Source organism: Podarcis raffonei, chromosome 2 (assembly GCF_027172205.1).
Source record: "Podarcis raffonei isolate rPodRaf1 chromosome 2, rPodRaf1.pri, whole genome shotgun sequence".
Classification (NCBI taxonomy): Eukaryota; Metazoa; Chordata; class Lepidosauria; order Squamata; family Lacertidae; genus Podarcis; species Podarcis raffonei.
Window position 1 is genome coordinate 125,873,630 of NC_070603.1, and position 24,841 is coordinate 125,898,470.

General features: G+C 45.6%; 1 protein-coding gene across 6 annotated transcripts in view; it reads right to left on the reverse strand.

Moving 5' to 3' along the window:
* The window catches only part of LOC128409526 (zinc finger protein 208-like), a 125,267-nt gene that overhangs the window by 51,041 nt on the left and 49,385 nt on the right, over positions 1-24,841 (reverse strand). For 2 of the 6 annotated variants that reach the window (XM_053380054.1, XM_053380052.1), the window contains exon 2: positions 8,334-9,850. In XM_053380054.1, the coding sequence (XP_053236029.1) occupies positions 8,334-9,850 (1,517 nt within the window). Of the gene's footprint in view, positions 1-8,333; positions 9,851-10,243; positions 10,712-21,351; positions 21,446-22,894; positions 23,052-24,841 lie in introns of those variants that run through there. The other 4 variants (XM_053380053.1, XM_053380050.1, XM_053380051.1 and 1 more) reach the window with 4 other exon arrangements.

The window sequence follows — 24,841 nt, forward strand, 5'->3', positions numbered from 1 at the left end:
ACCTAATGTGAGTTCTTATCCTTTTTAAAGTTTTTCTAAACTTCCGGCCCATGGGCCTTAAGGTGCCTATGCCTGGGATAGAGGGTTAAATCAGGGCTGGCCAAATGGGACTCAGCTCCGTCCCCTCCTTGCCCCTCCCTGCATCTGCTGCCTGAGGGGGCTGCCTCAGTTTCCCTCACGGTGGAGCAGGCCCTGAGAACAGCCTTCTCGCTGCCTTCCAAAATAGTCATAGCTCGGGTTACAGATGCTTCGAGTTGTGCGTTTTTGGGTTGCGGGTTATTTCCGGGTTTCAGCGCTCACACATGTGCAGAACCACTAAATCACGCTTTGTGCGTGTGCAGAATCACCAAATTGCAACCCACACATGCGCAGACGCAGCGCTGTAGGTTGTGAATGTGCCACCCGCACGGATCACGTTCACAACCTGAGCGTCCACTGCACAGGAAACATGACACAGAAGACCTTGGAGTCTCACTGTGGAACACAACAACAACAACAACATCATCATCATCAACAACAACAACGATTGGTTATACGTCACTTTGGGCTGCCCTGGGCGGTGGCGTAGGGTGTCCCTGTTACAACAGCCCTGCAAAATAGACCGGAGTTGCTACGCTTTTGGGACTTGGAAGAGTAACTTACGGCAACCGTAAAGGGCAGTCCAGTGTCGTCCTTACGGGGGCCTCTTTTAAATAGGGACTGGGGTTTGAACTTGGGCTTTGCTAATGTTACGGAATTGGCAGGGGGGGCACTTGTGTGAGAGCAGGTTTCTTTGGCCGCCTCCCCCTTCCTTGCTTGCCCCTTCTGCTTTCCCATGGCATGTCCAGCCAAATTCGACTAGGGCGTGTGCTGCATATCTCCGCCTTCAGACGGAGGGAGCCAGGCAGCTTTCTGGGTCGTGTGCCAAACTTTTCATGAGCTGATATTAAATCCCAAAAGACCTACAGCTGCTTGTTACAAAGGGAGGGGGCCGATTCCGGTACGTTTGTGATATTAACTCTTTCCATGCTCATTTCTGATGCTCAGAATCAGGTGCACCATTTCCTAGACCTTCCTGATGACATTCTCAGTCTGACACACAGTATTTACACAGAAACACGGATCAAACACAAAAAACCCTTTACATAACTCCCTTTCTAAAATACACTTGAGACCATCTTATAACATATCCCCGCTATAACACACAAGTTCTAATTAAATCCTAATATTTACTATGCCTAAACATTGAGCACCACAGACTAATAATAATAATAATAATAATAATAATAATATGTATTATTTCTACCCTGCCCATCTGGCTGAGTTTCCCCAGCCACTCTGGGCGGCTCCCAATCGAGTGTTAAAAACAATACAGCATTAAATATTAAGAACGTCCCTAAACAGGGCTGCCTTCAGATGTCTTTTAAAAATGGGATAGCTGCTTAATTCCTTGAGATCTGATGGGAGGGTGTTCCACAGGGCAAGCGCCACTACCCAGAAGGCCTTCTGTCTGGTTCCCTGTAACCTCACTTTTTGCAATGAGGGAACGGCCAGAAGGCCCTCGGCGCTGGATCTCAGTGTCCAGGTTAAATGATGGAGGTGGAGACGCTCCTTCAGGTATACAGGACTGAGGCCGTTTAGGGCTTGAAAGGTCAGCACCAACATTTTGAATTGTGCTCAGAAACGTACTCAAATATTCCTCTGCAGTAAAGGAGGCATATGGAAGCCTTCCCATTGTCTTTGTGCTTACAAATACTGCCTTAAGGAGGGATGAACAGGGTGAGCCTGTGACCTGGATTCAGGAACTAAAGTATTTACCATCACAAAAGAATGGCCAGGCTGCCCAGGTAATGCAGTTAGTGACCATTAACAGGTATCCTTGAGGACAGGTTTTCTGCTGTGATGTATTCCTGCTGTAGATAGTCTCCTTCTGTATGATATTTGGGGGGGGGGCCCTTGGGTGGGCAATTTCAAAAGACTATATAAGGCCTTGCACACCTCCCTCCGGGTTGCGGTGAGGGGGGGGGGACACTGTTGCAATAAAGATCAGGCTTACTAGCCGCTTTGCTTCTCCGTATAGTCTGGTTGGCCTCTGTTATTTTCTCCTACCTACCGTATTTTTCGCTCCATAAGGCGCACCTAGTTTCTAGAGGGGGAATTCAAGAAAAAAAATATTATTTTAAGGGAGCGCTGAGCAGAGCTCCCTGGTGCCCTGCGGAGGCTTTGCACCACTAAGGCAGAAGCTAAAACAGCTAGAGGGAGCGCTGCGCAGTGCTCTCTCTAGCTGTTCTGGCTTCTGGGGTAGCCTGCGAAGCCTCCACAGGGCAGCATCCAGCCTTCATCCCGGGTTTCCCCCGCCAGCCCCGACAAGCTCTGGGAGTATTCCCCACCTCCCGCAAAAGCCCACAGGAGCTGCGCACCCTTTAAGGAGCGTGAGGCTCCTGCGAGCTTTTTTACGAGGTGGGAGAAGGGACTGACGCAGCCAGTCAGTCCCTTCTCCCTCCTCAGGGAAAAGCCCCCAAGGGTGCTCTTCAAAGGGTGCGCGGCTTCTGCGGGAGGTGGGGGAATTCTGTAAGATTATTTGGGGAAGTTTTTCTAATGAAAAGATATTGTCACAGATGCTTGTTTTTGCCATTCTCAAAAGTGTGAATTTCTGTATCTGCAGAGATAACATGCCTTTTCTTCACAGGAAAAATGTTATAAAATAAACATACAGAGTTGAGGGAAAACCTTAATCCCATTGTTCCTTTGCAGATTTATATATACAGAATCAACCCCTTAAATTCTAAGTTCCAAGAGGTTCAATGAACAGATGGTTTGCAGTGGAAGAGATTTGCACAAGTAGCTAAGTGTGAAGCAGTAAAAATGAAAGTGCAACCTTGTGAGCAGAATACTCCACACATCTTGGGGTCTTTGTATAATAATTGTGCAAGTCAGACTTGAGGCAAGTGCTGAAGGCTCTTCAGGGCTGGCAACCTCTTCCCAATCCCACTGGGTTCCAACAACCGCACTAACACTTAACTGTACAGAATAGGCACCTGGATGCAGAAACCAGTCCAAAGGGGTGGCTGGTAGTGGAGGTGGTGAAATGCTTAAGTTCCGAGTTTTGAAGTTTTTGAAGCACAAGTCACTGGTTTTGAAGATTGAATCAGGAGTGGGCCAGGGGGAATCGGGAGCTGAGGAGGCCCTTGATATCGGAGGGTCTTTGAAACATGTAAAATATTTTTTGGATCGTACTGATGACTGTGGGGAGTGGGACTGGGGGGGAATGGGATGGTTTGATGAGGGGAGGTAGAGACAATTTTGGGTTGGAACCCCCCAGAGACCTACTCCTCAAGGAGAAAGTAAAGAAATTAAGAAAGAGACCAACAAAAGACAAGGGAAAGTGCAAACACAAACAAGAAGAAGAAGATTTGCAGAAGGAAGAGACTTAAGAGCCTCGGACGTAAGACTACCAGGTTGATGGACTAGATGGAATGGACAGTAAGGACTGACTTAACCCGAGACCAGGAAGAAGGGACGTTGGATGAAAATTGGATGAATGTTTATAAAGGGCAATTTCTATTTTGGGAATTAGTGTAAAATTAATGAACGTTAGGGAAAATGTTGGAATGAAACTATTTGGCTTTAGTAGAAATGATATAAGGAGTTATGTAAATAAGCATCAAGCTTTAAGTGTTAAGGTATCTATGGTAAGATAAGGTTAAATAAAGTAAGGCAAATTGAATGAATGTTAAATTTAAGGTGAAACTGCGTTAAGATAAATCAAGGAACTAAATTTGAGAAAGAGGGAAAGGACTTGCTGAAACAACTAATTGAACTAGAATACAAAAAGGGAGGTGTGAGGAAGTCAAGGAAATAAGTAAATGAAAGATAAGGTTATGAAAATAGGGTTTTTTCCCGTTTTTTTCCTGTTTCTGATATGTCTCTGTTTTTAAAATGTTTTTTTTCTTTTTTCTTTTTCTCTTTTTTACTGTATTTTAATTTTTTATTTTAATGTTTTTTTTCTTTTTCCTGTATTTGTTAAACTTTAATTAATATTTTTTTAAAAAGTTCTGAGTTTTTCATGTGCGCTAAAACTCAGTCTGCTTGGTTGTTGTTTTTTATATAAAAAAATATTTTTACCAACGTGCTATAATATTATTGTTTTAGTTAAATAAATTGTTTAAGTTGTTATTAAGGAAATGATTATTTTTCTCCTTCCAATAAATTACAGCAGAATTGTTGTCCAGTTAACTTATTAAACCTCAGAATGATTTCATAATTATCTGTCTATGTATTTCTAATAGTGTAGCCACATTAGAAATTTTTGATTTAAACAGAATCATACTGACTTTAAAAAGCAGAGACATCACCTTACCAACAAAGGTCCGTATAGTTAAAGCCATGGTTTTCCCAGTAGTGATGTATGGAAGTGAGAGCTGGACCATAAAGAAGGCTGATCGCCGAAGAATTGATGCTTTTGAATTATGGTGCTGGAGGAGACTCTTGAGAGTCCCATGGACTGCAAGAAGATCAAACCTATCCATTGTGAAGGAAATCAGCCCTGAGTGCTCACTGGAAGGACAGATTCTGAAGCTGAGGCTCCAATACTTTGGTCACCTCATGAAAGGGGAGGACTCCCTGGAAAAGACCCAGATGTTGGGAAAGATGGAGGGCACAAGGAGAAGGGGACGACAGAGGACGAGATGGTTGGACAGTGTTCTCGAAGCTACAAACATGAGCCTGACCAAACTGCGGGAGGCAGTGGAAGACAGGAGTGCCTGGCGTGCTCTGGTCCAGGGGGTCACGAAGAGGCGAACACGACTAAACAACAACATACTAACTAGTGATTTACTGTAAATTGTGATTGAAATCAATTTGATTTATATCAAATCCACCCTGATTGCAATCTACCACAATGTCTGAAATAAGGATGGAACTATACAGAGGCGAACAGGACAATGTCCTGGCAAAGGCTACTATTTAGGGGTCTAAAACGGCTAAATGACAATATTATCAATCATCACACACTCAGTTTCATCAGCAGGAAGTCAAAATGCATCCGTAGAGGACTTTGGGTTTGGGCTTGGCTACCAAATGGTGGTATTCAGTAAAATGGCAATGAGTGTAGTGAATACAGATAATCTGGGACTGCCAACACCCTCAGCAGGTAGGCTGGGTGATGGGGGTTCAGTGGTGCTGGAAGGGAGGGGTCTCTGTCGAGGCTCCTCCCCTTCCATTAACCCTTCCATGGACCCCCCTCTCCGGTTCCCCAGCCAGGCGCCCCACGACCCCAGGGATTCCTGCCAGGGGGAAGCCGGGAGAATGGGGGACCTCAGCCCCACCCCCAGCCCTGCTTGGGGTCCTCATTCCCCTTCCCGCCAAGGCCTCCAGGGGGGGCAGGGGGGCAGCTGAGCATCTCTCGGCCCCCCAGGAAAGAGGAAGGGGAGTCTGGCGGTGCTGCTGCTGCCCAGGAGATCTTGCAAGGCCAGCCCTGCAGGTGTTGGGTCCCCCCTTCCCACCTGGGTCGGGGCCTGGATCGGGGCCCCTGTCGACGGGCCCCAGGGAGGGCGCTTTCCTTAGGGGGGGGTCTCTTTGTTCTCCCCTCTTATCCCCCCCCTCTCCCTCTTTACCTCTTGGTCCTCCGCCTCCCTGGCTCCGGATTAGTCCGCTTTCCTTGTCTACAATAGAAAGGGCGGCGGCGACGGGGGCTCTTCAGCGACGCCCCCCTCCTTTCCCTGTCTGGAAACTTCCGGCGCATTTCCCAGCGACACTTCCGGCTCCTTTTCAGACGCGCGCGTCCCTAGAGCTACGTCCGCAGAGCAGCCCCTCCCTGTGTCAGGAGGGGAAGGAGACGGGGCGGCGCTGCCTCTGGCCTCCTGTTCTGGGGGCTCCATGGGGACGCGGCCCCCGCCCCCCAACTGGCGGCAGGGAGGGGGACTCCAGAGGGGAGGGGGGAGTTGGGCAAGTTTCGTCCACCATCATTTTTTAAGGGAGGGGGGGATCTCCTTCTGGGCCTCCTTCTGCATGCCAAGCACTCAGCCGGGGTCCTTCTGCATGCAGAGCAACTGCTGCATTGCTGAGCTACGCCCCCGAACAGCCAAGCCCAGCTTCAAACACCAGCCCTCCTCCCCCCATTAAAAAACCACCCACTGGATTCAGAGGCAGTGAGGGACTCCAGACAGACAGAGGCGCCCTTGCTCTGGAATTCCCTCGCCAGCAGGGAGACTTCAAAAGCCCCCCCCCATGCCTCCCCCTTCCCTCAATTAGTGGGGAGACTTCTCATCTTGTGGTTGGGTCATTTCAAATCCAGCTTTTCTCTCTTTTAATACTGTTGTTGGTTTCCTTGTTTAAATTATTCTGTTCACTAGTGATATTTCACATAGCGTTGGTGAATGCAAAGCAATTCTGGCTCTTATGATCCCTGCCGGGTATTAAGTGTTGTTCTAACCTCCCTATTGCAGGTGGAAAGAGGAATGTGGGGCTTGCTCATAATATCTTAGGGTGGCAGGATTAAGATTTGGGACTGGGACTTTCAGATTCAGAGCCACTTTTTGCATGAGATTTCTTCCGCAAAGAGGCCTGAAGATGTTTGGCTTTACCTGTCCCAGTTGTCGTCCCAATAGCCGCAGTTGGGCTTCTCCAGCCAGGTGCCAGGGCAGGGCAGGAGGCTGCGTGGGCCGGAGAAGACAGAAGCAGCAGCTGCGAACGGAGACGGGGAACCGGGGCGTTGCCAGAACTTTTACTCACCACCTGCTGCTGCTTCCCAACCCTCAAGCAGCAGCTGCGGCCGCTGCAAGAAACCGCCTGAACTCCATGGGAGGAATGAAGGAGGGAGGGGTTGATGAAAAAAGCGCGTGAGGAGAAGGGGCACAGAAAAGGAAGAAAGGATGGACTGAGGGAGAGGGAGGAGGAGCAAGATAACGCAGCAGCAGCCGGCAGCCAGCGCCCCCTTCCCAGCGCCACCCTTCTGAGGCAGGCAGGCGGGTGAGCCGACTCCCCCTGTTGATGGCGCCCAGTGTGGGACAAGATTGCTCGTCCCTGAGGAGAAAAGCGCTGCCGTGTGAGGGAGAGGGAAAGAACGTGCATGCTGGCAATCCACGCGCTCTTCCTGGACCGTCCGCAGGCTGGATCTAGAAGGCAATTGCGCCTGATCCTTAGTTTGCCAACCCAGATGCTTGGAGATTCAGACCCCCATTAGAACAAGAGTAAACATGTTCTTCCGATTCAAAGGATTCTGCGGGAAGAAGAAACATGATCTGGATATTGAAGGAACTGCCTACAGGATTGAAGACTGTAGAGATCCAGCCAAGAACTATATCAGATCAAACTCAACATGGATGATAAGAGGGGTGAAAAGAGTTCATTGTTTAGATGGAAATAAGGGTATATTTGAAAAACACTGAATTACAACATATTCCAATTACGTTAGAGTATCAAAAGATGTAAAAAAGCATTTGGAAATAGGAGGATGAAACTTTCACTTTTACGAAGGATTTCAACCATAAAGAGAAATGTTTTACCTAAGATACTGTTTTTATTCTAAATGATACCAATAATAAATAATACAAGCTTCTTTAACAAATGGCAAAGAGATATTTCATGATTACTCTGGCGGGGGGGGGGGGGACACCAAGAATACCGTATAAAATTTTGATAAGATACTAAAAATAGAGGTGGCTTCGCATTGCTAGATTTTCTACTATGAAGCAGCCTCTTTGTGTTGGTTAAAAGAATGGATATTGTTGGACAACACACAATTGCTGGATACCCAGTGGAATCTTGGTTGTTGAACGCTTTGTAAGTCGAATGTTTGGGGCTTTCAAACTCCAACAACCCGGAAGTGAATGCTTCCATTTTTGAATGCAATTTGTAAATAAAATTATATACAGTATTAATAAAATTATCTATATATAAAGCAATTGAAGCACTTCCCACACTCCTTCCATTCAAACTATGATTTTTTAGTTTGTGGATTGTCCTTCCGAGTCCATTGATGTTTTGTAGGAACATCAGGACTGAAGCTCTATGTACGCTCCATATACGTAAGTGGTTTTCCCTCTTTGAGTTTGCTGGTGTTTGCCAAGGTTTCCACTTCTATTGAAGCTCTTTCCACACTCCATACAATTATTTGCTTGTCCCCGACAAGCAAATAGTCTGTTGATGTCGTCTAAGTTTCCTGTGTGTGAAATTAGGGTTCCACTCTGAAAGAAACTCTTTCAACTCTCCATACATTTAAATGGTTTCTCCCGTGTGTGAGTCCGTTGATGTCTTCTAACATTTCCAACATTGGTGAAGCCCTTTCCACACTCCTTACATTTAAATGGTTTCTCCCCTGTGTGAGTCCATTGATGTGTTCTAACATTTCCAACATTGGTGAAGCCCTTTCCACACTCCTTACATTTAAATGGTTTCTCCCCTGTGTGAGTCCATTGATGTTTTCTAAGTGTTTCACTGCGATTGAAGCTCTTTCCGCACTCGGTGCATTTAAATGGTTTTTCCCCTGTGTGAGTTTGATGATGGATACTAAGTGCTGTACCATCAATAAAGCTCTTTCCACATTCCATGCATTTAAATGGTTTCTCTCCTGTGTGAGTCCGTTGATGTTTTCTTAGTGTTTCACTGTGACTGAATCTCTTTCCACAATCCACACATTTATATGGTTTCTCCCCTGTGTGAGTCCATTGATGTTTTCTAAGTGTTCCACTGCGATTGAAGCTCTTTCCGCACTCGGTGCATTTAAATGGTTTCTCCCCAGTGTGAGTTTGATAATGGGTTCTCAGGGATCTTTTCTCAATAAAACTCTTTCCACATTCCATGCATTTTAATGGTTTCTCCCCTGAGTGAGTCCATTGATGTCTTCTAAGGTCTCCATTAGAAGAGAAGCTCTTTCCACACTCCATACATTTATATGGTTTTTCCCCTGTGTGAGTCCGTTGATGGATTCTAAGTGTTCCACTACAAGTGAAGCTTTTTCCACAATCCATACATTCAAATGGTTTTTCCCCTGTGTGAGTTTGATGATGGATATTAAGTGCTGTACCATCAATAAAGCACTTTCCACATTCCATGCATTTAAATGGTTTCTCTCCTGTGTGAGTCCGTTGATGTTTTCTTAGTGTTTCACTGTAAGTGAAGCTCTTTCCACAATCCATACATTTATATGGTTTTTCCCCTGTGTGAGTTTGATGATGGATTCTAAGTGTTCTACTAACAGTGAAGCTCTTATCACACAGCATACATTTAAATGGTTTTTCCCCAGTGTGAGTTTTATGATGAATATTCAGTCCTCTATTTGTACTAAAACTCTTTCCACACTCCAAACATTTAAATGGTTTCTCCCCTGTGTGAATCCGTTGATGGATTCTAAGGCTTCTCCTCTGACTGAAGCTCTTTACACATTCCATGCATTTGAATGGTTTCTCGCCCGTGTGTGTCTGTTGATGTTTTCTAAATGTTCCACTATCGGTGAAGCTCTTTCCACACTCCATACATTTATATGGTTTTTCCCCTGTGTGGGTTCGTTGATGGTTTCTAAGGTGTCCAATCTGACTGAAGCTCTTTCCACACTCCTTACATTTATATGGTTTCTCCCCTGTGTGAGTGTGTTTATGTATACGAAGGTTTGAACTCCAACCAAAGCTTTTTCCACACTCCATGCATTTAAATGGTTTCTCTCCTGTGTGAGTCCGTTGATGTTTTCCAAGTGTTCCACTGTCAGTGAAACTCTTCCCACACTCCATACTTTCAAATTGTTTCTCCTCTCTCTTTTCACATTCCATGAATTTATATGGTTTCTTTGTTATTCCCATTGGACATGGCCCTCCAGAATTTTGACTGCCTTCTCCATTGTCTTCTTTCAACAGGGAGGAGCGGGGGGAAAGGAAACCTAGGAAGAGAACAAAGGAATATTACACACATCAATTAGCAACTGCTCTTATTTTAATGTCTTGTAAATTCTCTCCTGTCCTCCATATGTTCCAATTTTTTGGCATAGGCAAATGAAATAATGTTAAATAATGGTAATGCATCATCAGCCTTTCATAACCCTTAATTATTGTTAATGAATCAGCATTATCTTAGAATACGGCTGAACTGTGGGGTTTACGTTTTATAAAAAGTGGTTTCTCACAGGAAAGGGAGCTGCTCTATGTTCCATGAACCTGGCCAATATTCATCAGGGTCCTAAATTCATCATGAAGTTCTTCATCTGCTGCACTATAATCCTCCACCCCTTGGGCCACATTTTGTCCCCTTCGACCTCTAGATCTTTATTCATCACCTGCACAGTCCCTTTGGCCTCAGGAGGTCCATACTGACCATTTTGGGAGACCCATATATAAGTCTAGTGACAAGGCTTGGTGCTTGTGGTCGGTTGAAGGAGTGCTCAGTTGGAGAATGTTCTTGGGGCGGGACCTCCATCTCTCAGCCTTGCATTATGGAATGGAGAGAGCTGGAGATGCAGAAGGAAAGCAGCTGGAGCCTGACTGCTGGGAAGGCCAGATTGAGACACCCACCCGCATTATGATTTATAATAATTATATGCCACCGGGTCTCGCACCTGCCTCCTGACACTGGCTTATCTTAGTGGAGATTCCCTGTCCAGGCCTCTGTCACTGTTCTTCCTCCTTTGCCCTGGGTGGCCAAGGGCTTCTGGATATTCTAGCTCTGCTCCAATTGGGATTTATTTATTAAATTGTTATACCTCTTTTCATTTGAAGATCACAAGATAAAAATATGTGTTACACTGAAAAAGGTGAGTATTAAAGAGTATTAAAGGAAAAGAATAGAAAGAAGATGAAACCAGTGGTGTGTCCACCTGAATGTAATATAACAACAACAGCAGCAGCAGCAGCAGCAACAACAACAATAATAATAATAATAATAATAATTTATTATTTATACCCTGCCCATCTGGCTGAGTTTCCCCAGTCACTCTGGGCGGCTCCCAATCAGTGTTAAAAACAGTACAGCGTTACATATTAAAAACTTCCCTGAACAGGGCTGCCTTAAGATGTCTTCTGAATGGACTTCCGGGTTAGCGCCAACGGCTAATGGCGGATTCCCTCCGAGCTCCGGAGGGAATCGGCTCCACAGGATCAGGGTCGTACCGCTGCGGCGACGCGGAGACCCTTAAAAATCACAGGCGGAGAAGCCTGTGAACCTGGTGACTCGGCGGGCACCATTAGCGCCCCCCCGACCTGCGAAGGAGCCTTTTTAAAAGCTCCGGAACGGGGGACGGGGTGAGCGTCGCGGTGCTGTGAGTCGTCTGCTTCTCCTGCCATGGCCGGAGAGCGCGGACTTCTTGTGATTTGGACTTCAAAATAACAACCCGTGAGTAGTACGGAAATTGGATTTTTAAAGAATTTTTTTTGATGAATTAGGTACGATCGGGGGAGGTGTAAACAGGAAGTCAGCCTCCTCCTCCTGTAAATAATCTAAAGCAAGGACCTGCTAACTAAGGTCGAGAGAATTTTTTCTCTTATCATTTGGCAAAAGACATTAATTTCACGATTTGGCACTAGAAGAAATCTTACTGGAGGATAAGAGCTAATTTTGGGAGTTGAAGTGCCACCCCCACGGACCCGGGAGTGATCCGCGACAGAGCCTGTTGAAGGTATTGGAAGAGTTTGACAGCTGTCAAATTAGCTGTCAGACGGAAAAAGAGAACTTTGTTTCTGTTGTTTCTGCTGGCTATACTTGTTACAATTTGACTATATTTTGTTGAAAACAAGGAAGAACTGATACAAACTAATTTGATTTTTGGATTTGAACTGGAAAGAACACTAAGTAACCAAAATCCCTCTAGAGGGGGTTTTGGGACATTACAAGAATGGCTAAAGGAGGGGAAATTCAAGCTGAACTGGACAGTCTTTGTTCTCTTGGGAAAATTACAAGGCCAAATTGATGTTTTGGCTACAAATGTTACAACTCTGGACTTAACAGTAAACAAATTCATTGAATCTGACAAGGAACCGACTCAGGAAGCTCATGCAGCTGAACAAGAAGAAAAACTTGAGAGCTTTGAGAGTGGGAAGAAAGAGATATATGGTGTTCCTGAGAAAAAGGAAGGAGGAGCTGTAATTTTTGTTCAGTTTCTGTTAATTGATTCTCATGAAAACTTACAGATTCTGGCTTCACACAATTAACTCAAGGCAGTGTCAATTTACTCTTGGCAGAAAGCCAAGGTCAGCTTGACCTAGAAACTACTTACTCTGATTGGTTAACGACCAGCACTCAACTCTGTTATCTAGGAATGCTAGCACAGTTTGGGTTAGGTGTGTTAGGAGTTAGGAGTAGGAGTGCTGTGTATGGTTAAGAGAGAGAGAGAGAAAGAAAGGATTTATTTTGCTTTGTTTTGTATGCAGAAACTCTGCTGGTTTTTTTTTCTTTTTAATAAATCCTGTAAATAGTTATTCTGAGTCTAGCTGACTAGTCATTTCCACCTCAACTAGCTTCTTCGCTGTGCAGGAAAACTCTGTTACGTTTGGGCTAAAGCCATTAGAGCTATGCCTGACACTTCAAAGTTCCATGAATTTTACAGATGGTAAAGGAGAGCCAGAGGCCTGGCATGATGGCTGCAAAGGAAAATAAGAACTCGATGGTGAAAATTTGGTTTGAATTGGAGACTGAAGAATGGAGAGATCTTCTTGTGTGGAGATCTGAAGACCTAAGGATTACAAATCTGATTAAGGTGGAAGTTGGAGCTTTCGGGACATTTGGACTTAAAAAGAGTAAGAAACAAGACTTAGGCTCCACTTTTGAGTATGGAGGTCTGGTTGGAAGAAATATGGACTTTATTGGACTAGAGCTTCTCCGAGATTTGGTGTTTAATACTAAGGACTATCCAAAAAGCCGGCAGAGAGGAACTGAGAGAGAATTGAGAGCCTCGGACGTGAGATCCCCAGGCTGAGAGTAGATTGACTGATGGACGATTATTGGGATTGGAACCGGGAAAGGGGGGGTGGAGTTTGGGAATCCAAAGGGTGCATAATTATAATTTGTTTTGTTTTTATTTTGTTTTGTTATTTGTATGAGAATTGAGGAAATCGTGGAAGGGAATTTAGGTCGACTTTAGAAAAAGGCTTTAAGAATAAGAACAGATGTATAATTATTGATGTTTATAAGTAGATGGCGACGAAGGTAGTAGCCTAGTTAACTTTGTCCACTTTTAGATTAAGTTTTAAGTAGTTTTAAGTAGTTTTTTTCTTTAACCCCCTCTGGGCTTTTATTGTTTTATTGTTTTAGATTAAGCTTCAAGCAGTTTTAAGCAGTTTTTTAAACCCCTCTGGGCTTTTATTGCTTTATTGTTTTACCACCTGATTCGAGCTTCAGCCTTGCTGCCTTGCCGCACCCCCCGCTGTGCATTTGGTGCTGAGGAGCTGAGTAATCCCCTGAAACGAATGAGTGGGGAAGGGAAGAGGTCTGGCCTGACTCCCCTGCCGTGAAGGGATCCCCCGTCACTGGAAAGGAAAAAACTCAAGGTGGGTGATCGGAAACACCGAAAAAAGGGTTGAAGCAAGTCCCCTTCGAGTCCCGCCTGTGTGAGTAAGACCGTCTTCAGCAAAGCAGGCTGATAAAGAGGCTTGGCTTGGAAAATAATTACCATCCTTCACCTTATATCAATTAACCCCCAGCTTCTATCAGCTTTTATCAGCAAAAGGACACTGGGAGCTGACGGAAGAGCTCTCAAACCTTCCTCCCTTCCTCCCTTTTCCTGCTCCACCAAAGAAACATATTGAGAATCAGTGCTTGCTGATGAGCTAAGCACTGATCGGTCCTGCAAATTAGGTAGAAACACTTGGGGACAACTGGCTTTCTAATTGGAAGACAACTACCCAACATGGTCCTCACCAGAAAGATATGTAAGGAGTTGGGTATCTTGCCAGATACGCCACTTAGCCCCCCGGGACCCGGAAAGAGACAAAGTAAAATTATAAATTATTTCCCTAAGAGGGAGGAATGCATGAGCGAACAAATTGAACTAATTATTGACGAAGTCACCCCTCCCCCCCTTACTTATCTTGAATGGTCACATTACTTCAAAGAGCTTCAACAAAACTCTGGAAATACAAATTCCCCAAGAAGCTTGGCGCAAGAGCTAGTTCTAGCGGAGAAACTTGAGGAAAATATTTCTGTCACCTATAATCAGTGGTCCCTGGCAGAATTAACAACATGCCACCAAGACCAGGCGCCCACTTCTAAATATACTCAAACTGAACCGAGTGATGGCCATTTTCAGGCCCACCTCCAAGATATAAATACAGACCTTTTCAACATAAAAAATTACTTGACAATAACAAATGGGTTATTGCTGACCCTTGTGGAAAATTTTATTCCCCAACCAAAAGAGACAACAGCAACTGATGCACCCCAAGTGCATAAACCAGATGAACTTGTGCATAACCCAGATAAACCTGTGAAGATGAGACAAGCAGTAACAACCAAGAAATTGCAAAAAAAAAGACCAAAAGCCAGGGAAAAGAAAACTAAGAACATTAAAACAACAAGGAAAATAAAGATAAGCCGACATAAACAATGGCAGAAATTATTTAATCTACTCCCATCGGACTCAAATAAATCTGCTGTACGAGATAAAAAAGAGAAAGGCAGGAAGGGGAAAAAGAAGTCATCGCCACAGCTAATGGCCAAGGTGGCATCTCCGAACCATAGTTCAGAACTAAATGGGAGGATGGAAGCAACGTCCCAGAGCTCTGGTAACAGTTCACTCAGTGAGCTAGAATCTGGGGGAGAAGTGGTGCCTAATAATGAAGGCAGCAAACCGCTTAGCAAACCGGGAAATGGGGACGATGTAATGCCCAATCGCGATGACAACATTATACAAGATGGGCAAGCCTTTACTCAGGCAAGATGTTGGAACTTGATTTTAAATCCCCAAAAATTGGTATTTACAAACTTCCCAAAATCAAAGGGCTTCCTTTCAGGGAAAGATCGAAGAATGAGCTCCTTGAACATTCTGAATGATATATTGCCAGGAGCAGTAAAGCCATATGACATTACTTCTGTAGATTATTTGCATCATGATGGTTGTTCAATGAGAGCAATGATCACATTTAGAGACCAGAACCTGGCCAAGTTTATCTACAGATCAAGATATATATTCTCAAAGGCCCAGATAAAAATTCTCAGATTTTTTTAAAACAAGGCTCCACCGAATCCCCTTCTGGAAACTAAGCATGCAAACCCTAGTAAGGAGAAACAACCTCCCAGAACCTGGCCTGGTCTCCAGAAACAAGAGCCTCAAAAACTAAAAAGGAAAGATGCTCACCTGCAAGACCTGCAATTTCAAGAGAATGAAGATGAGGACCTTTTCTCCGTGGAAGAAAATACCTTAATTAGGCAATTTTGCCATTTTCCATCTCCAATACAAACTGAAATATTAGAAAGACTAGATTTGCTAAGAGTTAAGCTGGCTGGGAGAGATATAAATAAGGAAATTAATGTGGACGCCCACAATAAGGACCAGACTTCCTATAATTTGAACCCTATGCAAGAACAAAACCCAGCGGCCTGTCGGCCTCGTTACCTTCAGACAATGGCTGAGATTAACCTACCTCCAATCAAGGAAGCCCAGCACACTGAAGAGAACACTACACCACCTCCAACAAGGAGAACCATCCCTAAGGTGAACTCACCAGGCTCTTGGGACAAGCTGAGGTACCTAGACGAGGCAGAATTAGGCCATAATCAGGTACCGGAAGAATACTTACGGAAAGAGATAACACACTTCAAAGGCCCGGTGACCTCTAATGTCAGTATTCAACACTTAACAGCCGAAACTATAGAACACTTGGCTAGTCTGCCATGTATGGAGAGCAATGGGCCGGCTCATAAAAGAGTAATCCCTAAAAGCACCTTGGGAAATAATTGACAAAGATCAGAACAGAGGCAAACACCAGCCGGCTCCCTATCTCCGCGGAAATTCGACATCATTAGGTATAAACAGACTCAATCCTCACTCACAAATCAAGCAAAAGCAGTTCCTTCCTTTAAAGACGCATCCAATCCATCCCAGAGCCTTAAAATTGTCTCCTGGAATGTTAACGGCTGGGCGACAAAGCAAATGGATCTTGAGGTAATAAACTTCATCTCTTCTTTTGACATTGTGTGCCTTCAAGAGACCTGGTCCCAACAAAGTATCGCTCTCCCTAATTATTGCTCCTTTAGCTCCTGTGCTCGTAAACTAACCAACAGGGGTCGCCCCCAAGTTGGCCTCGCCTGTCTTATTTCAACCAACTTATCCCTCACTATTTGCGAGGAAATTAAATCTTCCCCTTACTTTCTCACTATAAAGATCCATCTTCCAAAGACCAAAAGCCCATGGTTGATAACTACAGTATATCTGCCCCCAGTAACCAATGATTTTGACCGCAATGAAAGGTGGTCTGAACTTTCGTCTTGGCTCCATGATCTTCAAACAACTAACCCAGGACTTCCCCAAATCCTCTTAGGCGACTTCAATGCAAGAATAGGTCCCAACGACGATGATATATTATCTCCCGCAGCACTCTTGGACAATCCCCTGCAGCCCCCCTGGGGAAACAGATGCTCTCTTGATCCTATAACAAATGCGTCGGGGAGGCTGATGGCCCAATTGGCCATGGAAAACGATCTTTGCATCGCGAATGGTAACATCACTCCCTTGTCTTCGCAGCAGTTAACGTGCATCACTTCCCGGGGAACCAGTGTTGTCGACTACATTTTATTGACGCCGGAGCTATTTTCAATTTCTACAAAAATGGAAGTGGCTGAATATTTTGGTGGTGACCACCTTCCATTGACTCTATTGTTAAACCTAATAGAGCCATTTTCAGCCCCCTCAAACTATAGTTCCACGGCACAAAGCCACCCTGTATACAAAACAAAGAAATGGACAAGCCTCAGTTCCTCTCTTGCCCTGGACATACAAAAATCATTCGATATGTCTGCTGTTCCTTCTGACCCAATTCTGCCCGCTGACCAATATCGGAAATTAATTGATGCTTTCTCAACAACTTACACAACCACCACCTCGCCTACCCACCAACGCCTCTTCTCTGAAGCACCTTGGTTTGACAAGGAATGTAAAGCCCTAAGAAGGCGAATTAGGAAAATGGTCAGAATCATCAAATTTTCCAACGACCCCCAAACCCGTGCAAAGCTCATAGATATTAAAAGGACATACAGAAACATGATTCATTGCAAGAAACAGCAGCACATCCTTGAGGCTTGGTCCACTCTTCGTTCGGCTGTAGAGAGGCATGACTCCCGCTCCTTCTGGCGCTTAGTTAGACCTTCGGCACCACTCAATTCAGCTACCCAGATTTCCGCTGATGAATGGATTGCCTATTATTCAACCAGTTTCGCTTCTCCAAATCATCTTACAGATCTCCTTCACCCCCCGTCGGACTTCTGTTCCTGTTCTCTTAGTCCCACTTCTTCAATAAACTTTACCTCAACTCGCATCTTCAACATCATAATGTCCATGCGAAGGAATAAGGCCCCCGGCCCAGACATGGTCCCGTTGGACCTTTTCCTGACTGATCCTCTTTGGTGGAGCGAACAGCTGACTCCTGTATTCACCGCTATCTCCTCCGCCCTAGACATCCCCGACTCCTGGAGAGAAGCTATAATAGTTCCGATCTTCAAAGGCGGCCAGCCAAACATCCCTAAGAACTATCGCCCCATTAGTTTATTATCTATTCCGGGGAAAATATTTGCCGCTGTATTACTGGAAGAACTTCTTTCATGGGTCCAGGAGAGGAACATTCTACCGCTAGAACAGATTGGCTTCCGAAAGTCAGCATCAACCATGGACCACTGTCTAACTCTTTATCACCTTGCCAGTAAATACACTGCACCAAGGCAAGGCCACCTATTTGCCGCTTTCATGGACCTGGAGGCCGCCTTTGATTCCATTCCTAGGCAGAGATTATGGTCCAAACTTGCCCATCTGGGAATTGATCCGCATCTCCTCTCCCTAATTATTTCCCTTTATTCAAACACCACAGCTTGCGTCCGAAGTGGTCCCAACGGCTCCCTTACCACTCCATTCCCAACGGCCAAGGGCGTCCGACAAGGTTGTCTCTTGGCCCCTTTACTGTTTAATCTCTATCTTCATGATGCAATTTCCCATTTGAAGCTAGCAACTAAGTATCCTCCTCACGCAGGTCACCCCGTTGCTTCCCTTTTCTATGCAGATGATGCCGTCATCTTATCCAGAACAGCTGCGGACCTAGCAAATGCAGTTAATGCATTTATCGCCTATTGTAAGGCGGAAGCTCTTAATATTAATTATAAAAAATCGAAAGTCCTTCACTTCACTCGTTCCCGCAAACTCAAGCTGGAGCCGCTTAAGATCACAGGTGGCTACTTAGAAAAGGTAAAAGCCTTTAAATATCTATGCTTAATATTCACTTATAATCTCTCCTGGACCACCCATCTACAATCTGCCTTTTTCGCCGCAACCACGACCTCCAATGCCATTGTCCGATTTTATCACCAGAAGGGCGGCAAACACCTTCCAGCAGCAATTCAAATATTTAATGCCAAAGTTGTTCCTAAATTATTATATGGCTGTGAAGTATGGACTACAGCAATATCAGGTAACTTGGATCGCCCACTTCATATGTTTCTGAGATCTCTTTCCGGTGTCCCGAGATGCGTCTCAGGTGCAGCCCTACGACTTGAGTTCGCCCAGCCCTCAATTGTAAAACGAGAATGGTGTCGAGCCATTTCCTATAGCTCCCACCTACTAGCATCAGATGCTAGAATTAGAGGTGGTTTTTCCAATCTGATCCTAAGAGATATTCATAATTCCCCTTGGAAAACTACAATGAACCTCAAACTCCGCTCTCTTTTCAATCTGAATTGCAAAACTGTTCTTAAATTAGAGTGTATCAGTCCGGCGGCCCTACCTTCAATTAAAAAGAAGCTACAGCAACTTGACTTCTCTAACACAGCTGCCGATGCAAGAGGGCCGTGTTCAGGCCTAGCCCTAGCTATTCCTCCCCCTGAAGGAATCCCTCTATACTGCTTCACAATTTCTTCGGAGGCTAAGCGAAGGGCCTTTACCTGTGCCCGTCTCAACTGTTTTCCTACAGCAGTTCTGTCGGGTTGTTATTTCAGAGTCCCCATCGCAAACAGAACATGCACCTGTAATGACACGGCTCTGGAGACTATGGAACTGTTAGGAGAGGCTCAGAACTTACAGGGTTAAGAGTTCTGAGTGATGACGCCTCACATTCTGAGGGCGGGTTTAGAACACTGAAGGGAGTGGTTTCCTGTGTTCTTTCACAGTGTGCGTGTTTGCTCCGAGAAGAGAGCAGCGATGTGCGAACTGTCGCCAGGCAGGAGATTTATAGCTGTTGTGTTTTGCTAAGGGAATAAAGACTTTAAAGATAAGGAGACTGCTGCGTTTCAGCCTGAATTATTGCCTTCACACGAAGAACGTTTCCTGCTTCTGTTCCGCTGTGTTTACGCTCTGCTGAGTCAAAGGTCCCAGGGGGGAAGACCAGAGCCGAGCAGGAAGTGTGCCGGACCCCCCGGACGCCATTGGCCTCCAAAGGAACATGTAATGATCTTCTGTCCCAACTGGACAGATGAAAGATCTCGGTTTTTAACTCCTCTCATGAACAAGCTTCATCTCCCAATCCAGCCCTGGATAGTGTCCCTTTTTTTGCAGGATTCTGATTGTTGGATTACCGAGATGACAGCTAACTTCCTGCTCAGTGTGATGAAGAGGAAAGCGGCACTAACTTCTTTTTTAACACCACAGCTGCAGTCGGTACGCTGCACAATCGAACGAAGTTCCAAGTAGCTTTATTGTACAAAGACAATGGAGCTAGGAGCTGAAGGACCCCTTTATGATCCTCCTCCAGCCTCAGCAGTTTTTTGTCTTTTTGTTTTTGTACTATCGGTCACTCGATGTTTTAAATCCCCTGTTGCTTCTGTTATCTTTTTTTTTTTTCCCCTTTAAGTATTTGCCCAGGACGATATCTACCTTTACCTCCCCACCCCCATTTTATGTTGTTATTTCTATGTATATCATGCTATGGCCACACGGCTAATGCAATAAAATCTTTTAAAAAAGATGTTTATAAGTTATAAGTTATAAATTTATAAGTTTAAAGTTTAAAAGTTAAAATTGGTTTTTCTAAAATGATTGAAATATAAAAAGGTTAAAAATTGGGGACAAGAACTTGTGGAACCAACAATTTGAATTGGAATACAAGAGGGGGAGGTGTGGGGAAGTCAGGAAAATAGGTTATTGAAAATAATGACTTTGAATTTTATGTGTTTGTAAATTTTTTTTTTTGTTTCGTTTTCTTTTTTGTTTTCTTTTTTGTTTTTTTGATAATGGAAAAATCTTAATAAATATCATTTTTTTAAAAAAAAAAGTCTTCTGAATGTCAGGTAATTATTTATCTCTTTGACATCTGATGGGAGGGCGTTCCACAGGGCAGGCGCCACTACCGAGAAGGCCCTCTGTCTGGTTCCCTGTAGCCTCACTTCTTGCAATGAGGGAACCGCCAGAAGGCCCTCGGCGCTGGACCTCAGTGTCCGGGCTGAACGATGGGGGTGGAGACGCTCCTTCAGGTATACAGGACTGAGGCCGTTTAGGGCTTTAAAGGTCAGCACCAACACTTTGAATCGTGCTCGGAAACGCACTCAAATATTCCTCTGCAGTAAAGGAGGCAAATGGAAGCCTTCCCATTGTCTTTGTGCTTACAAATACTGCCTTAAGGAGGGATGAACAGGGTGAGCCTGTGACCTGGATTCAGGAACTAAAGTATTTACCATCACAAAAGAATGGCCAGGCTGCCCAGGTAATGCAGTTAGTGACCATTAACAGGTATCCTTGAGGACAGGTTTTCTGCTGTGATGTATTCCTGCTGTAGACAGTCTCCTTCTGTATGATATTTGGGGGGGGGGTCTTGGGTGGGCAATTTGAAAAGACTATATAAGGCCTTGCACACCTCCCTGCTGGTTGTGGTGAGGGGGGGACACTGTTGCAACAGGGTAATAAAGATCAGGCTTACTAGCCGCTTTGCTTCCCATATACTCTGGTTGGCCTCTGTTATTTTCTCCTACCAATATGGAACCCACTTAAGGACTATATGGGCTCTTGGATACCCCATAAGGGAAAAGGAGCAGGTTTTGTCTTATAACAAAGGTCGTAAGAATATGTTTGGTTGGCACGCTTATTTATGGCAGGATAAAACTACAACACACAAGAGCTCTATGAATCAGGTTATTCAGAAAATCCTTTTTACAGTATGGGATAAATATAATAATCTGCTGGAAAGAAAAACGCCTCTTTGGCTTCCACCCACAAAAGCAACAGCTTTTTTAAAAAATGCAATACGGAAAAAGCAATGGGCAACTTACAGAGATCTTTTGGACTTTTTGGAAGAAGAAATAAAACTGAATAAACAGGATGAGGTGGGAGGTGTGGTGGCGGATTGGTTTCAATACCATCAAATCATCTTGTTTGGACAAGATGAAGGGAGAGGTTCACAGTTTGAAAGAGATATTATTGAGAGGAAAGAGAAAGCGTCTCCCAAATTTCAGGTAGAAAACTGTCCAATTTGAAGAAGTGTGCATGCACACGAAAGCTTCTCCCCAGAACAAACTTAGTTGGTCTCTTAGGTACTACTGAACAATTTTTTAAAAAACTTTCCAAAATGTATGAGATACTATTAGAATGGGAAACAAAATAAAACTAGTAAAATCTGCAATGATACACTGGGCCAGAAATTTAGGTCATAATTAGAGCTGGGCTTGATGTTAATGTACTAACCGTTTCCTAATATTTGAGCTGACGTTATATCGCAAATCCAAAGTGTATAAGGACTAGGAAATACATGATTTTCAATATCGTGATAACTCGTCAGCTAACAGTTGCAATGTTCTCACCAGCTAAACCTCGCAATATGACCTGCTAAACATTGCCATGTTATCAGCAGCTAAAGATTGCAATCAGGGTGGATACAATCAATGATTTTAAAAAATAAATAAATGGATTTTTTTATGTAAATCAGAATTTTTTTATTTTAATCAGAATTTAAAAAATAAATAAAATGCTTTTAGAGGAAAAAATCTATCTAAAGATAGTTTTCTACTTAATTACATTATAGTCCAAAGGCTATTCATCAGGAAATATGGATTTATTTTTAATTATCTAGCATGAGGCTTTATATGCAAAATTTAATTTTTTTGGTAAATGAATTCCATTAATCCATTCACAATGTCATGCTCTACTTGGGGGCTAAAACGGCTAAATGACAATATTATCAGTCATCACACACTCAGTTTCATCAGCAGGCAAGCCAAGATGCATCCTAGCAGGACTTTTGGGTTTGCGCTAGGCTATAATTGGTGGTATTCAGGACAATCCAAAGTATGGAAATGAGTCCTAGTGAATACAGATAATCTGGCAATGCCAACACCCTCAGCAGGGAGACTGGGCCATGGGGGGGGGGTCAGGGGTGCTGGAAGGGGAGGGGTCTCTGTCGAGGCTCCTCCCCTTCCATTAACCCTTCCATGGACTCCCTCTCTTCCCCAGCCAGGCGCCCCACGACCCCAGGGATTCCTGCCAGGGGGAAACCGGGAGAATGGGGGGCCTCAGCCCCACCCCCAGCCCTGCTTGGGGTCCTCATTCCCCTTCCCGCCAAGGCCTCCAGGGGGGGCAGGGCAGCTGAGCATCTCTCGGCCCCCCAGGAAAGAGGAAGGGGAGTCTGGCGGTGCTGCTGCTGCCCAGGAGATCTTGCAAGGCCAGCCCTGCAGGTGTTGGGTCCCCCCTTCCCACCTGGGTCGCCTGGATCGGGGCCCCTGTCGACGGGCCCCAGGGAGGGCGCTTTCCTTGGGGGGGTCTCTTTGTCCTCCCCTCTTATCCCCCCCCCTCTATTTCCCCCCCTCTCTCCCTCTTTACCTCTTGGTCCTCCGCCTCCCTGGCTCCAGATTAGTCCGCTTTCCTTATGCGGAAGGAAAGGGCGGCGGCGACGGGGGGGCTCTTCAGCGACGCCCCCCTCCTTTCCCTGTCTGGAAACTTCCGGCGCGTTTCGTGGCGACACTTCCGGCTCCTTTTCAGACGCCGCGTCCCTAGAGCTACGTCCGCAGAGCAGCCCCTCCCTGTGTCCGGAGGGGAAGGGAAGAGGACGGGGCGGCGCTGCCTCTGGCCTCCTGCTCTGGGGGCTCCATGGGGACGCGGCCCCCGCCCCCCAACTGGCGGCAGGGAGGGGGACTCCAGAGGGGAGGGGGGGAGTTGGCCAAGTTTCACCCACCATCATTTTTTAAGGGAGGGGCGGGATCTCCTTCTGGGCCTCCTTCTGCATGCCAAGCACTCAGCCGGGGTCCTTCTGCATGCAGAGCAACTGCTGCATTGCTGAGCTACGCCCCCGAACAGCCAAGCCCAGCTTCAAACACCAGCCCTCCTCCCCCCATTAAAAAACCACCCACTGGATTCAGAGGCAGTGAGGGACTCCAGACAGACAGAGGCGCCCTTGCTCTGGAATTCCCTCGCCAGCAGGGAGACTTCAAAAGCCCCCCCCCCATGCCTCCCCCTTCCCTCAATTAGTGGGGAGACTTCTCATCTTGTGGTTGGGTCATTTCAAATCCAGTTTTTCTCTCTCTCCCTGCAATTTTAAGCAATTCTGGCTCTTATGATCCCTGCAGGGTATTAAGTGTTGTTCTAACCTCCCTATTGCAGGAGGAAAGAGGAATGTGGGGCTTGCTTATAATATCTTAGGGTGGCAGGATTAAGATTTGGGACTGGGACTTTCAGATTCAGAGCCACTTTTCGCATGAGATTTCTTCCAACTATTGGAGGAAAGTATGTCTGAGGTTTATGACAGAAATATAATTATTACGGGTGAATTTAATGGAGTGGTATCACTGGACTATGACAGAACACTGAGGGAAAGTGTCTCAGAAGAAGGCAAAATACCAAATACTTTTTTGATATGGTTACAACTGTGGATCTTCTAGATCAGGGGTCAGCAAACTTTTTCAGCAGGGGGCCAGTCCACTGTCCCTCAGACCTTGTTGGGGGCCGGACTATATTTCGGGGGGAAATGAGCGATTTTGGCCCGCCCACAAAGAGGCCTGAAGATGTTTGGCTTTACCTGTCCCAGTTGTCGTCCCAATAGGCCCAGTTGGGCTTCTCCAGCCAGGTGCCAGGGCAGGTTGGAGGCTGCATTGGCCGGAGAAGACAGAAGCAGCAGCCCCAGCGGAGCCACGAACAGAGGCAGGGGAACCGGGGCGTTGCCAGAGCTTTTACCCACCAACTGCTGCTGCTTCCCAACCCGCAAGTGGCAGCTGCGGCCAGTGAAACAAACTGCCTGAACGCCATGGGAGGAATGAAGGAGGGAGGGGGTGACGAAGAAAGCGTGTGAGGAAGCGGCACGAAGAAGGGGCACAGAAAAGGAAGGAAGGGCGGACTGAGGGAGAGGGAGGAGCAGCAAGAGGAAAACTCAGCAGCAGCCGGCAGCCAGCGTCACACCCCCTTCACAGAGCCACCCTGCTGAGGCAGGCAGGCGGGTGAGCCGACTCCCCCCGTTGATGGCGCCCAGTGTGGGACAAGATAGCTCGTCCCTGAGGAGAAAAGCGCCGCCGGGTGAGGGAGAGGGAAAGAACGTGCGTGCTGGCAATCCACACAGCGATTCCCGGACCGTCCGCAGGCCGGATCTAGAAGGCAATTGCGCCTGATCCGGCCCACGGCCCTTAGTTTGCCAACCCAGATGCTTGGAGATTCAGACCCCCATTAGAACAAGAGTAAACATGTTCTTCTGATTCAAAGGATTCTGCGGGAAGAAGAAACATGATCTGGATATTGAAGGAACTGCCTACAGGATTAAAGACTGTAGAGATCCAGCCAAGA